The 14,804-nt window shown below is 44.3% G+C and overlaps 2 protein-coding genes across 4 annotated transcripts in view; one reads left to right on the top strand and one right to left on the bottom strand.

Moving 5' to 3' along the window:
• LOC147698759 (trifunctional purine biosynthetic protein adenosine-3-like) overlaps nt 1-7,298 on the top strand; it is a 277,831-nt gene extending 270,533 nt beyond the window's left edge. For both annotated transcript variants that reach the window (XM_086935334.1, XM_086935335.1), the window contains exon 22: nt 6,522-7,298. In XM_086935334.1, the coding sequence (XP_086791460.1) occupies nt 6,522-6,728 (207 nt within the window). In that variant the 3' untranslated portion in view covers nt 6,729-7,298. The remainder of the gene's footprint in view (nt 1-6,521) is intronic.
• Nucleotides 7,299-10,851: 3,553 nt separating this feature from the next.
• The window catches only part of LOC147698758 (trifunctional purine biosynthetic protein adenosine-3-like), a 376,225-nt gene continuing 372,272 nt past the window's right edge, over nt 10,852-14,804 (bottom strand). For both annotated transcript variants that reach the window (XM_086935329.1, XM_086935328.1), the window contains exon 22: nt 10,852-11,236. In XM_086935329.1, the coding sequence (XP_086791455.1) occupies nt 11,027-11,236 (210 nt within the window). In that variant the 3' untranslated portion in view covers nt 10,852-11,026. The remainder of the gene's footprint in view (nt 11,237-14,804) is intronic.

Here is a 14,804-nt window from a genome sequence, read left to right as displayed (position 1 = left end):
TTCCCCATGATGGTGAGGAAGGCAGTGGAGGTCCTTGACCTGCAGCTTTCCTCAGTCACAGTCAAGGCCAACATGTAGATGGAGGTGCTTCAACTGGGGTTATTCTCCCCGGAACCCCTAATCCCCTTTAATAAAGCCCTTCCAGACCTCTTCCTAAGGGCTCGGATAAAGCTATGCACAGGTGTTCTGATGGATACATCTACCTGCAGATTCCTCACCTTTTCTAATATTTCCCCCCCCCCCCCCCCCCACCACCACCACACTTCCCTTCCCAGCAGCGTAATGACATCAGTTCCATTTTCTCCGCACCGTTGACATGTTCTGGAGCTCTTCAACTCTGTTCTGGAAATCTGTTGTTTTTCAACGTCTTCTTAAAATGCAACCTTTTTTGGTGCAGTTTTCTTGCGTCATGTTATCAGGTTTTCAAGCCATGTGGAGACTGAAGGTCAGATGTCTATCACTGACCCTCACAAAATCCTTCTTTGGTGCCCAGGATCTGACCATTACACCCGTGCCTTTTGAGACTACCAGAAGATGAACCCCAAGGCTTTAAAAGAAAGAGAATCCAAGATGTTCGTGGCACGAGTGCGGCAGAGACGTTTTAAGGCATGGGCAAAGTGGGCTCTAGCCCAGGGCCCCAGCCTTTCAGGAGCCCCCTGATAGAGCCAGCTGTGTACTGCAGAGAGGCTTGCCCTGATAACCTTGAATAATTCTTAAACAGAGAGTTTTAAATACTGTTTTTCCGTTTTTATTTTTATTGTGCGCGATATGTGAGAGGCTTGTACAAACATTTTGTAGAGAAATGTGTTTGTTTCATGCAACATCCATACAAAGAAGTCTCTTTTAAAAACTGGACCGTACATATGAGAAATGGGAGGGGGTCAGAGAAAATATTTGCAGTAATATTAGTGAACTGCTGCTGTGTTACAATATTGAAAACACACATCACTATCCATGAATATTAGATGTTAACACATTTAGAATCTGGCCAAATGTGCATGTCGGTGGCCTTGCCAAAGACAGCATGAAAGAGCTGAAATTGCATCATAAATTCAAACCTACTTCCCAAAAAGGGCCTCCAAAATAAGTTTGGCCCACGGTCCCCAAAATCCTTAATATGTCCCTGGAGTGCGGGATCCCACCAAAGAGGAAGATCACAGTCTCTTCACTTGTCCAAACCTTCCAAGAAGAAACTTCAGAAGCACCACCATGAATCCCGTCCTCATTCCTCCAAAGACAAGTCACCGACGCCGGTGACCCCTCAACCACAGTCCAGCAGAGATCACAGAGAGGTCATACGAAGCTGACTTTGTTGACGCCCCCTCGACCGACGTCTTCAGACCAGTGGCTCCAATGCCTGCGACTCCTTCTCCAGCTCTGGCTCCACCTGCTCCAATAATTCCTATGGTGTTGTTTCTTCAGCCCCAGGGTGATAGCACGTATCCTTTTTTCCCAACACCGGGTACAGATCCAAACAAGTTTCTGAACACTATTTTCATCATTTTCAACAGACCCATGGTACCATCTGGTGCGCCTGCAGGCCCCATGGGTCCCCTAGCCTACTCTTTGAGAGGTGTTCCTGTGTCATAGCACTAAGTGCCCTTCTTGCTGTTTATGCCACTGGCCCTGTTTAAGTGGCTGACTTCGGTTCCAGCACGTATGGCCACGGCACTGCAAATAACACCACATCACCTGGTTCTTCCATCGTCCTCAGATAGAGAGTACTCACTGGCCACTGGTGCAGCAGAAGTGATCTGAGGAAACGCCGATCTCTGACTGCCACATTGGAGATTAGATACACCATGGTGAAAACTAACACTTGACCACAAGAAGTTACTGCTTTTCAAGGTGTTTCCATCCTCCACTTCACAGGTCAACTCCACGTGATATACTACCCTATTTCTTGTTTCATGGCAGAAATTCAGTTTAGGCCACCATCAGTCTTTTCCTGCTATCGATCCTTTCAAATCTTTGGGAAAGGGGGGAGCTGGGTCTGAGGCTAAATGTGACTAGTGCATCTTCCTACAGATTCCTCACCTTTTGCATATCTTTCTAGGCATCCGACTGGTCCGGAAAACATTTCCTCAGCAGTAATTCCCCAGTCTCTCCAGGTGGCATCATGCTGTTTCAGATGTGACTCCATCCACCAGATAACACGACACCAACCTGCATGCTGAGATAACATCCATTCCTATTTTTTAGCTTCTCTTCAATGCAATCTGGAGGTCTTGGTTGCCCACCCAATACATTCTTCCACTTGGTCAACAACTAAGCCAAAGTTTTTCTCCGAAGGTTTCAGGGTTTAAGCCCTGTCAAAAGATGTCTTTGTTGGATCCACATATCTGCAAATGGTGTCATTTGACTGGTGCGATTTGTAGTCCACCCCAGACCATATCCATTATCCCATCAGCAAATGCAAAAACAACAATTTGATGGATGAAATGCTTGAATTGATCTCAGCCACTTTAAATTGCTTGCGCTGCATCTCAATCAATGGTTTTTTGCCCACCATGCAACCTCAGTAAAGACCCTGCGGTATGCCAATCAGTGGTAACCCTTCTCCTCATGGGAACAGTCCAGACCGAACTGGCTGGCCAGGTCCTTCCTGAACAAGAGCACAAACAATCTAGGACTTCGCCCTAGTTAGGGCTCTTCAGCCAAGTATATCTTTGTTCCAGTAGCACAGTGAGCCCTGGACCCATGTTTGGGCATACCCGGCACACTCAGGGCAGCAAATGCAGAAACAACAAGGTAATGGGTGAAATTCTTGAATTAATCTCCATTCTTGAATTAATCTCAGCCCCTGGCAATCGCTTGGGCCACATCCCACCCAACACATCGTTTTTATTACCCCCTCAGGGCATCTCCCACAGATGATAACCACATGATACCATGAGGTCGTCCAGTAGGCAGCAACTGTAGACAAGGCGGGCATGCACATCCTTCATGAGGAAGACTGTTTCCTAATGGAGGTGGTATCCAAGTCAGAGAGGACAGTACAGTGTCTGATCATGTTAAACAGTGTGATCAAGTCTTCCCCAGAGACATTTAGGGAACCCATTAAAGCCAGGTTAGTAGCATCAATTGTGGAGATGAAGCATATAACCCTTTTCCTGTGACTGTGTACATCAGTGGCCATGTCTTGCCTTACTCCCTGGTCGTGCACACCTACCGCAAGAAGACTTCTGCTAAATCCGCAGGCAACACCCATCCACCTATGGAAAGCACAAAGGTGGCTACAGCTAGCAAGAGACTGACTTTAGGGGCTGTAACCCACTGTTGCATAGCCAACTTTAGGAAATTCCTCTCCCATTATGATAGGGCCCAGTGGAAATAAATGCAGGAGTTGGTCAAAGGTGTCCCTGAAGAGTTTAGAAAGAGGGGGAAGGAGATAGTTTCCAAGCGTTACACCATCTCCAATGCCGCCACTGTTGCAAGCTTTCTGTGACAGACACAGAGTCCTCATTAGACACCATGCCTACTTCCAAATCTCTGGGTTTAAGTTGGTGGTCCAACAGAATCTCATAAACGTGCCCATTGATGAGGAACACTGTTGATGATAATCTGACAAAGATAAAGGGGGACACCTATATCGCCAAACTGATGGGTACTTCACGCCCCCGTGTCCAAAGACTCCTTTCAGAGGTACCATCCTCGAAGAGGCAGCAAGTCCACCTCTCCTGACCCCACCCATTCATACCAGAGGCAGCTGAAGCCTTTCCATCAGCAAGCGGTCAGAGGGTACACCAGGGGTGCCTCCAGGGGCAAACACAATAAAGAGCAGGTGGTGGGGTGGCTTGACAAAGTGTCCCCCATCTCAAAGCATTGACTTAGTGCATCTCTCCACCCCCTCCCCCCTTCCACCACACACCACTGAACCCACATCACCTGTGGGCTGTCTCGCTGGGAGGAATCAGATCAATGGGTACTCGCTGTAGTGTGCCACGGTTACTGCCTAGAATTCCCACAATTCCTCCTAACATCCTATGCTGCATAATACCATTCGCAGAGAACATCACAACCTTTTAGAGGAGGATGGCCAGTCGCTCCACAGAAGAGTCCTAGAAAGAATGCTTCTTCACCTCTGGGGCTAGGGCTTTCTGCATTGGTGGACGAGCAACAACCTGTGGAGGCACAGGTGTTTCTTAAACTCCGTTCCACAAGTCACAATTACCATGGACACCTCCTTTGCCAGCTGGGGCCACATCTCGACCATATGACAATACAGGGGGTCTGCGCCCCTAATAACCAGGGGCAGAATATCAACTACCTGGAGCTACTAGCCAGATGCCTTGTTCTCAAGGCCTTCCTTCAGGGTAAAGTATTCCTGATCAAAGCAGATAACTTGACTGCATGTATTGCTTCCAGAAGCAGGACGACGCCCACTCTCAGCACTACTGCAAGATACCCGGCACTGGACTCTTTGCAACTGCATAAATCTTCCGTCTGGATACCTTCCAGAAGTGGACATCGACTCGCGCAGAGCTCATCAATCCCAGCAGAGACCACTACTGCAAATGTTTCAGCACCTCAGCAGATGTACTACTACTTTCAGGGCTGGGGATTTCAAGGTCAACCTCATCAGCAGCAGATGGAACCTGTTCTGACCTCTGCATGAAAAAATTCCTTCTCAGAGGTTCATGGATATTCGGAAGATGATTCCAATATCTCTGACTGATCCCAAGATCTAGCCATAGCTGATTCTGGTCCTCCCAGATAAAGAAAGGAGGATTGTATATACAGTCCTTTTGGCACTCTGCATTGTCTGCTTCTCCCACATCCGTCAGACCTTCTCTCACAACAAAATGGTCCAATTCGCCACACGAATCCCCACCTGCAGTGGCTGCATTGGTGGTGCTAGCTTGAGTCCTTTTTTTGCCTCCCTGATGAAGTTGCAGACTTCACCTTGACACTAGAAAATCTATGAAATCAGTTTGTTCATGTTGCTGGAACAGGTTTGCATAATGGGGTGTGTCATGTTTTGATCACTATAGATCACATCTATGTGACAGTCTGCATTTTGCGCACTGCCTGTTGCACAGCAGGAGTAGTCGTCAGTGGATGTAGTCAAGAGCTACCTGGCTGGCCTTTGGGTTTTCACATCTCCCTAACCAGCCTTTGATGTTTAGGTTACCTTTAGTGGCACCTTTTCTGAAAGTTTTGCTGTAAATGTTTCCACCCACTCTTTCTGGTTTCTTACTGGGATTGGAATCTCGTGTTCACTTTCTTAATGAGGAAAAGAAAAACATGAGTAAAATGCTTACATTAATATCCGCCCCTGGCAATTGCTAGGGTCGCCTGCCAGTGGATTGCATTTTTGCCCATCTTTCCACTCTATACAGAGACCTGCCAAATGCAAATCAGTCTTGGTCCTACTCCAGTAGATGCATTCCAACCCAATGTGGCAGACGAGGTCCCCTCCAGATAGGAATACAAGCAACGCCCGATGGATTTCAGCCTGTTTAATCCTCATCAGTAGATCGATTGGGCAACGGAATGCTCAAGTCCTGAGCTCACTGTAGCACAGGAGTCTGATGGCCGAGAGCATTTTGTTAGCATGAGAAATCTGCAGAAAGATATATATCCACCAGAAATATGGTTAATAAAGTGAAGTAACATTTTCTTCAATACATATTACCCATCCAAGTTGTGAAGCTCTGTAATCTTGACTTTATCTTACTCTTAATACAAAATACCCTCCAGTGATGCATTTTCCACCGAGCTAAACTTTCCTGTTATACAACTTCTGTCAAACAATGTATGTACATGCACCTTTGGCCTCACTAAGTAGAGCTGTGACACTCGTTCCTTATCGTCTAATATCAGGATCTGTTTCCGCAAAATGTGCACCTGGTTTTTGGTGCCTTGGTTGGTAGTACCCCACTGTCAGTGCTGATAAATCAGACGGCCTAATTCATCACCCGCTGATGGTGTTGCTATCCTGAATGTAAAATCAGCATACCCGTGAAGATATAGCTGCCTACGTTTACGCCATCCTTAAAGTCAGCATCTAAGAATATTGATCCAGATACATGAGTATCTCAGATTCAAAATCACTTTTGTGCTTCAGTTGACTTCCATCCATTCCATAGATGTGAGCATAAGACCCAAGTTTAATACAAATTAGTTGCACCACAGCAGAGATGTGGCCATGAAGATATGGATTATTACCAGCATCTATTCTTGTAATAGCAGCTGGTGTTGGATTAATGCAACGTTTCTAGTTTTGAGAATCATATTATGATGGTGTTGACTGCTCCATGCCAAGGTAGTTATTATTTTTGTTTTTTTAGAATAAAGAATATTCCTATTGGCAACTGACCTTTTACTCACCCAAACATCACCCCTAATACATAAGGCATTCTGTGGAAGCTGCTATGCTCAAGCAACAACAAGGGAGGTCTTCTAGAAGAATTGAGTATGTTTTTGGCCACAACTTGAGTTCCTTGCTACTTGCATGTACAGTTCCTTTGGTATGTTCCAGTTTATTTCCAGAAGCTGATTTATTTTTTCAATTTCAGGAAGAAGTTGATGCTGGAGCAATAGTCTTCCAAGAGGCAGTCCCAGTGGAGTTGGGGGATACCGAAGAGACTTTGTCTGAAAGAGTGAAAAAGGCTGAGCATCGAGCCTTCCCTGCCGCATTGGAGCTGGTAGCCAGCGGAGCCGTGCAGTTGAGAGAAGATGGAAAAATCTGTTGGAAGAAGGATAAACCAAACCAACCGGTTTAATCAGCATATCTCTTAATATGTTGTGGTTATTAAAGGTCATGAAAAGGCACGATCTGCAGCAGACTTGCATCAAAATGTTCAAGATAATCTGTTTTTGTGATCTGTTCTCCTTTCCTTTAGAAATTGCACCTTAAAAACTTCAATTCAAGTTGTAGGCTACCTCTGTGGAAGGATTGTGAGTTTTAATCTTACTCAGCAGATTGAAGTGATGAGAATATTTCCTACTAGTAAAAAAGAGCATGTGCCTGTCAAGTGACCTTGCTCCACAGGGGATGCACAGTGACCAAATATTTCGGATGAACATTTATGATAATTCATGCAGTAGGGGAATATTTGCGTTAAACAGAGGTGCCACATTTTAAAATCAAGTAGTTTTTGTTTTCAGTTATGAACATTGTGTCAGTAGCTCAAACCATTGTTAAATGAGGATCGGATTGCCCTTGGCTTTTATAAAGCTGCACAGTGTTAGTTGTCCATTAGTCCACCTTTTTATCATGTTTCAAATAGCTTTCATATTGTGTGACCAAACAATGCTCTACCTTTGCAATTAAAGATTTTGACAAGCTTTCAGTCCTTGTCCTGTGTATTTAGCGGGAGCATGATGCTTCCATCGTACTTGAGATGGGTATCGTTTTATATTTTTTCGCTTGTTCACTGCATATTTACCAAAATAGATGTTTAGGTGAGTCCCATTATGTTCTGTCAGCCATAAAGAGAGATTTCCCATATGAAAGTCTAATAAACGTTAACATATTTGTATTTAGTAACATAGAGTAGTTGTAATATGTATATAATCAGGTCAAAACACTATGTTGCATGGAGTTCAGTCCACTCCTTTCAGGTTTGGTGAAGCGCTACAGAAGATGACAGCCGCTGTTGCTGCCTATGTCTACACAAAACTTCCACCCATCCACAATACATAGAAGCCTGTTGGCTGTGAGTTTTGAGAAATGTTTCTTAGCGGTCTATCTACAAACTACATCATAAGAAGAAAAAATATGTGTTGCCGGAGAATCGATGGAGTGTGTAGAAAATGATATGACCCTGGGCTAGTTGAAAATGTTACCAGCTTGGGGGAAGGCGTAGTCCAGGGTGGGTTGAAGCTGTGAACCTAGGTCCTTTAGCACCACTTTCCTGGTTTGTGCAGAGGCTTACACACCTGGATACATTGGATACTTGACTCTTATTTGGCCAATTTCACTGGGAAAGTTTCTAGGATTCTGGTCGGCACAAAGATCTTTTATGTGTGTTTTTAATGCTACGCTTTAGCAGGGATGCCTTCTTTCTTCTTAGGTCATCACAAATGTAATTTCAGGTCTTTGGAGCCACCTAAATACTACATTTAGAGGTGTTTTAGGGGAGTAGCAGGTAGGGCCAATGGGCACCTTACCTGGGGTGACTACGCCCTCAATTATGCCACCGTCCTGTGGGAGGGGGCATGGACTTAATCCTGATTGGAGGGGTCTCATGTGCTTCACCTCACCTCCCCCTCTCCAGGGGTGGAGTTGGCAGAGGTGGGCACATCTCCTCTCCTATGTTTTTGTAAACATAGGAACATGCCATCTGATGCTAACAGCAGAGGCTGGGGGCGCATTAAAAAGGCGGCAGGCCTTTGAAACTTCTCCCTTCGACCACTGGCTCATCCTGGGGGAAAAGGTACCACACCTCTACCCAGGTTGTGCATTGTTTCTGGTCCCAGAGAGCAGAGGCTCTCCACCCAGGAGTCCAGAAACATGTCTGTGTGTGGCAGGCTGCTTATAGCTAGTCAGTTCCCACACCATGGTCGGTAGGTTGACTACATCGTTTTATAAATCTCACACTGGCATAAGTGTGGATTTAATACAAGGAGTTGTTTGCTACCAAACACTCCTAGTTTCAGTGAAGCCATGATGGTGCTGGGGACCTCGAGTTGTCAAGTTCCCAGCCCCTGTATTCTCTATAACTTCCCTGGCACTTACAATATAAGGAATAGACCCCAACACCTGTGATATAGTGCCCCTTGCCTTAGGGCTGGTATTAACTGCTAGAGTGGTTACTTACCTATATCTTGGTCAGTGCTAGTTGGCATGGCACACAGGCAGTGTTCCATGTCGACTTTGTTGATTTGTCTGCGCCAGGCCATGCCTGCTGCAGTGGCAGTCTGCAAGCAATAGGTGAGGGGTTCCTAGGGGACCCTCTTCAGTCCCAATGCCCTAGATACCCATGTAGCTTTTACTAGGGACTTACAGGGGGGCCTGAAGGGGCAATTGTGGATCAGTTTTAGGGGACGAGCACTGGTTCTGGGAACCTGGATTGCAGGGACCTAGTACTCTACAGTCAGTTGCATCAAATGCCAGGCAAAACGAGGGGGGGTACTGCACCTCAAATGGAGTGCAGTTCACTGCCAGGACTTCTTAAATTTTACTTTGTCAATGCCTTTTCTTTTCTTTTTTATCCCTTTTTTATTTTTTTATTTAACTCGGCCATCTGTGTTTGAACTAGGTTTTCAGGTCACAGTACTTCGAAGCCAATTGGGCCGTTTACTTGAGCCAATACAATTCATATTGTGACGCAAAACTAAAAAAAGTTCCTATGCTAGTTCTTCATATATCCATTTTCTCAGGAAACACTTGTACTAATCTATTGAAACTATATATGAAGGTTATAGAGTTTTTCTGTTTTTTTATTTTCTGATTTTGTGACGTATGCTTGCAATAAAAAAAATTAAAAACTGTAAAACCCATAGTACCAGTTTGCCAATGCCAGACCTGTTGGATTCGGTTTTTCACTTTGCAGAGTGCATGTGCCTGAACTGATTCAGCAGAAATCCAGGTGCTCATAATCCTCACAACACCTCTTCATTCATCCTTCTGACTGTGAGTGACTGGAATGAAAACCTGCCACACAAGGTTGACTTACTAGCCGTCCAATCAGCACACAGCTATTCCCAACAGTGGAGTAGCAGCACATTGTGCTCTTGATAGTAGAATGTTAACTGCTGCAGGAAAATGTCACAACTAGACTGTACACAGAAACCTCCACTCTTTTTTTTTTTTTTTTAAATTTTTGGTAAACCTTTATTGTCAGTAGCACAGTTACAATCGCAGGCACGATACCATCACAGTCGGCCAGTAAATCAAAGTCGGTCAAAGCAAATCAATTAAGCAGCTAGCAAAGCAGCATTCCGCCACCCAAACGCCCCGTTGTAACTCAGGATAATGTCCGTACCAAATTGGCACCAGGATTAATGAGGTTTCTTTTAAAGTTTTAAAGAAAAACAGGATCCATTGCCGCACATTCAAATAATACAAAAGCAAGGGGTTAGCAAAGGTCAGGACTGCTGCAGGCAGGACGATAACTCCGGTACACAATTATCAGGATAGTCAATAAGCTACACATTCCGCCCCCCAACACAGCAGGTGCCCGCCTCAACACAAAACTTTATAAAAACATCCCCCCTTGCAAGTCGCACCACCAGAACGTACGGAGAGTAGCCCGTTACTTGGTCCTAACAAAGACAAAAAGAAGAGAAGTGGAGAAAAGCTGAAAGAAACAGAGGAGAAAAAGAGGCCCTAGAAACAGATAAAGGAAAGACAATATTACCCCCCCCCCCCCCCCCCCCCCGTAAACCCCCCACCCTGCACCCCTGCCTCCGGCTACGGCCTCCCCCTTAGCAGCGTGCCTGTCGCCCAATGTGAACCCGAAATATAGGAGAGAAGTGAAGTATAAAGAAGAAAAAACGTAGTGGGGGGTTCCCAGTTCAGGCCCCCGGCACCCCCCCTCCCCGGCGTAGTGCACGTCTAAAATGGCGTCGCCGCTGAATACTCAGAACACTCACCGATATAAAGTAACAATCGACGCGCCAGAACACCCAGGCACCCAACCTCGATGGTGACCCTATCCCTTAGCAGCCCAGAAAAACGATCCTCCCCCCGCAGCCCCGGCAGAAACCTCCACTCTTGATACTGGAGCATGTAATATACATTCTCATACACATAGCTGAATCAGGAGGGTGCATGGTAATCTCACAGAAAGAAACCTGCAGCCTTTCTGGTCTCTCAAGGCCCCACTATTGTACCAGAAACCTACTCTTTTCATATAAATATGTGCGCACTTGAATGAAAACACAAAACGACGGATTTCATTCAACCACTTTTATGTTTATTATTTTCTGTGTTATTGGGTGCACATTTTGTATGCAGAGGAATCATCAACTCCAGCATAGAAGTAACACTGCGAAATATAAATCAAACATTTCTTGATCTACAAAATATCTTTTCTCCTGAAGTTGTGCATGGGATGAGCTTTAAGGCACACTTTCAGATTGGGGCGGAGGGTCCGTCTAGTTCTCGCCAGCACACCTTGCCATCCTGTCCTAGATGGACTGCTCCGCTGGCCACCAGCTGCAGGGCGGCAGGGAGGGCTCTCTGCTCTGCTTCATTCACTCGCTCCAACAAGCTCTCTTCTGTGTCGCTGACTTCTACAGGTACAGCTTCTTGAAGAATGATAGCTTCAGTATTGGATTCACTCTGTGGGAACAACATTTTGATATTGCATCAGTTTGAAATGCAGGGTGGGAATAAAAAAGATAGCCGAAAAGAGAGAAATAGGCTGCTCTGAAATCTGTTTTTTGTGTTGAAAATATTTTATGGAGTTTATGATAAAGCAATAGACCAAACAAAAAAGAGCACGGATAGGGTACATAGAAAGTTACAGTATTTCATAAATATAATGCATTGTGCCTATACAATGATAACTGCAATGGAATGGAAACTAAAATTTAAAATAAAACAGGGAAGGGCAACAGCTATTTTAGCAAGTATTTTTACAGAGCTACATAATAAAATCTAACACACTTTACTCATTATATATTATACAGCATTAATGATGTAACATTATATAATTGTCAGTTGGTTTACAAAATAACTGGTAAGTAGATGTGTTTTGAAGAACAACCATTATATTGAAATCGGCTCCTTTTCTGGTAAAAAGTATCCAGAAACACCACATATGAAGTGACAATAATTAAGCATTTTTCCAGTTAGCAGATATTGATTTTAGAGCAGCAGATATTAAGAAGTCAGAGCTTGTTATTAGAATCTGAAATCAAAATCAAAATATCCGATATGCTTTCGATTGGAAAATTGCTGAGAAATAAATCAAGAATCAAGAATTGTATTCAGAGATGGAAGTACAATACATTTTTGTTGCAGTTCTTCAAAAGTTAAAGTATATTACAATACATATCTTTTAAGTAAAAAAATACCTGCTTTAATCCTAGATTGCCAAAATTGTATGTATCGATTAAGTTTAATAACAGGACTATACCATAAGGATATATGTAAGGAATGAGAACTAGGTGTTTGAAAAAGAGAATCTAAATCCTGCAATATTATTTTGGTAGATTTTAGCATTGCAGATCTTTGTATTAAAGAGTTAGAAGAAGACATGTTAATTAACGAAGCCAACCGAAATAATGAAATCTTTTTTTCTATGAGAAGCCATTAAGGTGTATTGTTAAACTCTGTATAAGTGAACCAAAAGGAGCTTTGTTTTAAAATAAACGCTTTAGGATAATTAAAAAAAGCTGGAAAACCAAAATTACCAATATATTTTGCAATTTTCAATCTTTTATAGCTTATACAGAGTGGTGGCCAGGTTGTGTGCCCGCATAAAGGCGTTAAATCTCCCAGCACTCCCAACGGAATGACTTCCGGCACGTCCTCTCCTAATTTTATGCATGATAGGTTCCATAGAAGCAAACTGTGTGAGCAAGGACTCAATCAGTGCAATCTGTTGAGTAAGCTTGTCCTTGGGGGCCGGCCCGTGGGGGTTGTAATATACATTGATTAAGAGAAGGGATAGGGGACCCTCGCCTGTATTAAGACCTTTCAAGATCCCAGTCAGGAACATGTCAGAGTCGTTCTTTATCTCGGTGAAGTGGACTTTCAAGGCATGTTTGATGTATATGGAGATGCCCCCGCAGGTCTCCTGAATATGGTGCCTTTGAATGCAGGTTTGAAGTATTCCGCATAGCCTCCTATTGGAATGGACGTGGTTGACCACCTTTTTTGAGCGCAGAATTGATCAGCCCCTGCAAGGAGCGTGGTTGCCGAAGTACTTTCTCATCCCTGCGACATTCCAGATCAATCTGTCAAGTGAAGTGAATCCGTTTAAACTATGAAATATTTTTGACTTGCTTACAGGATTTTTTCTTCAGTCAGATTCTGTCATGGATTCTAGGCACACCTGTGCCCACCTTTCACAGGTATGTTCAGTATCCCCTTCCTGTCCTGCATTGGTGCCTAGTAGAGGTTCAAAATTAATCTCCTATCTTCTACCACGTGCAATATTTAGTGTTCCCAGAATTAAATTTGTCTACTGGGCACTGCTGGGAATGTTGGCCAAATTTCTCCAGCAGTACATGCAAGTCTGGCATATTAAATAAACAGTCCCCTTCCCTCCATCTTACCATTTATTTATTCTTAGCATGGGCCATAAAGGAATGTCGGAGGCAAATGGGGGCTGCTTTAGTATCAACTTGAACACCTTTGCCAGATCCTTCCCAACCGTCTAATCAAATATGGATAATATTTTTATATATTGTTGCCTATCATGAAGGCCTCAGGGAGGGTGTTCGTGGGTGGGTCTCAGATAGGAGCCACTTCTCTCAACAATCACCCTCCTCTAACCAATGCACTACATGTTGCAGCTGAGCAGCTGCATAGTATAAAAGTAAGTCTGGGATTCACAATCCTCAGTTCAACCACAGTAGATTCAAAGTATCCGACGTAACAGGACAACCTTTTCCCACCCACAGACTAAGCCTCACGAGGCACATGGAATTCTGTAGGCCATAAAGACACCTCTGGGAGATCATCTTATTAAGCCAATTTTAGCCCAATTTTATTTAACATTTTTATGAAACCTCAGATTGCGGTCACAAAAGAGCATAATATCAACATCGTAAATTATGCAGATGACACACAGCTGATTCTCTCCTTAGAGGGAGATCAGTCGACATCTTTGGAAATGTTTCATGGCTGCCTGTGTGCCACGGCTCATTGGTTGAGGGAAAACTCTCTGCAGTTTAACATGGGAAAGACCGAGGTGCTATTCTGTTCAGTGGGTAATGTTCCTTCTGTGTTGCCTGGAAATTTCTGGCCCACAGATACATCAACTGCATTGAGGCCGGTGGAGAAGGTCCATAACTTGGGTGTTATGTTTAACAAACTAACAATGGAAGCGCAGGGTACCAAAATGGCGGGAAGCTGTTTCGCCATCATTAGAACTCTGCGGAAAATATTCCCCCTGTTGCCTTTCCATGCGCGAGCGCTAGTGGTACAAAGTACCATTTTAAGCAGATTAGACTATTGTAACATGCTGCTGTTAGAGTCCCCAAAATATCTTCTGAATAGACTTCAGAGGATTCAGTCAACGGCAGCCAAGCTAGCCTTAGGATGGCCCAGAGGTTCCTCCTCCTCTTCGGCCTTGGCGGAGTTGCATTGGCTCCCGTTGAGACCGAGAATCCAGTTTAAGTCTCTCTGTCTAGTGTTCAAAGCTTTGCATGTGTCTGGACCTGTTTCTATGCGGAGAAAGTTTGAGTGGTATGTTCCAGGAAGAAGCCTCCGCTCTTCGTGGGCTAGACTGGTGAAAATACCGAGAGTTAGGAAAGCAGAATCAGGTGGCAAAACCTTTGGAATAGCACCTGCCAGACTTTGGAACGAACTTCTTTGGAATTGAGACAAGTCAGCGATCTCCTTCTTTTTAGAAAGAGATCAAAAACCTGGCTGTTCCCCAAAGTTTAACTTGGCTGTCTGCCTCCGGGCACACTTAAAAACTGGTAAACAACCTTTACAACAAAACTTTTACAACGCACTACCATTACGACGCAACTTTTACAATGCAAACCATTGCAACGCATTGCGCTGGGGGGCGCTCTAGGATAGGGAATAGGTTTAATGCACTATCCAACACCTTCCCTACAATCCACAGGGACTGGAGTTGGAATAGTAAAGTAAACTATTCACTATCCAGCGCCCCAAAGCACTATGTGTTGTAAAGGCATGTGTTGTAAAAACCGCGTTGTAAAGGCAT

Source organism: Lissotriton vulgaris, chromosome 8 (assembly GCF_964263255.1).
Source record: "Lissotriton vulgaris chromosome 8, aLisVul1.2, whole genome shotgun sequence".
Classification (NCBI taxonomy): domain Eukaryota; kingdom Metazoa; phylum Chordata; class Amphibia; order Caudata; family Salamandridae; genus Lissotriton; species Lissotriton vulgaris.
This window is presented reverse-complemented; position numbering and strand designations above follow the sequence as displayed.